The 562-nt window shown below is 66.7% G+C and overlaps 1 protein-coding gene across 1 annotated transcript in view; it reads right to left on the bottom strand.

Moving 5' to 3' along the window:
- Positions 1–6: 6 nt before the first annotated feature.
- Positions 7–562, bottom strand: part of LOC104516146 (fructose-bisphosphate aldolase C) — a gene marked incomplete at both ends in the record, with an annotated part of 1,557 nt that continues 1,001 nt past the window's right edge. Inside the window, 3 exons of the mRNA XM_010160374.1 lie at positions 7–132; positions 213–387; positions 465–548. Coding sequence (XP_010158676.1) covers positions 7–132; positions 213–387; positions 465–548 — 385 coding nt within the window. The remainder of the gene's footprint in view (positions 133–212; positions 388–464; positions 549–562) is intronic.

Here is a 562-nt window from a genome sequence, read left to right as displayed (position 1 = left end):
GCGCCGATGCCTGCAGCGCCCGCCCGTAGGAGAAGGTGAGGGCCCACGGCCGCAGCAGTGGGCACGTGTTGATGGCGTTGAGGTTGATGGAAGCCTCCTCCTCGCTCTGACCCCCGGACAGGAAGGTGACGCCTGCGGACAGCGGGGTTATGCCACCAGGAAGGCCACAGGACACCCCCTCCTCAGTCCCCGTCACGTCCCAGTGCTGGTACCTGGCACGGCGGGGGGCACGGTGCGGCGCAGGGCGGTGACAGTGGCCATGGCAATCTCCTCGGGGCTGTACTTGGTGGGGCAGGAGTGCCCAGGGGTCACCATGTTGGGCTTCAGCAGGGTCCCCTCCAGGTAGACGTGATGGTCGCTCAGTGCCTTGTAGACAGCTGCCAGCACCTGGAAAGGACGGGAAGCATGGAGTCCCCTGGCACGGCACACGCGGTGCCCACCTCGCCGCACACCCCACCGCTCACCTTCTCCGTCACGTACTGGCACCGCTTGAGGTCGTGGTCACCATCGGGCAGGATCTCCGGCTCCACGATGGGCACGATGCCGTTCTGCAAACAGCAGG

This window comes from Eurypyga helias, unplaced genomic scaffold, assembly GCF_000690775.1.
Source record: "Eurypyga helias isolate BGI_N326 unplaced genomic scaffold, ASM69077v1 scaffold27701, whole genome shotgun sequence".
Classification (NCBI taxonomy): Eukaryota; Metazoa; Chordata; class Aves; order Eurypygiformes; family Eurypygidae; genus Eurypyga; species Eurypyga helias.
Note: the sequence above shows the minus strand (reverse complement) of the source record. Positions and strands in the feature narration are given on the sequence as shown.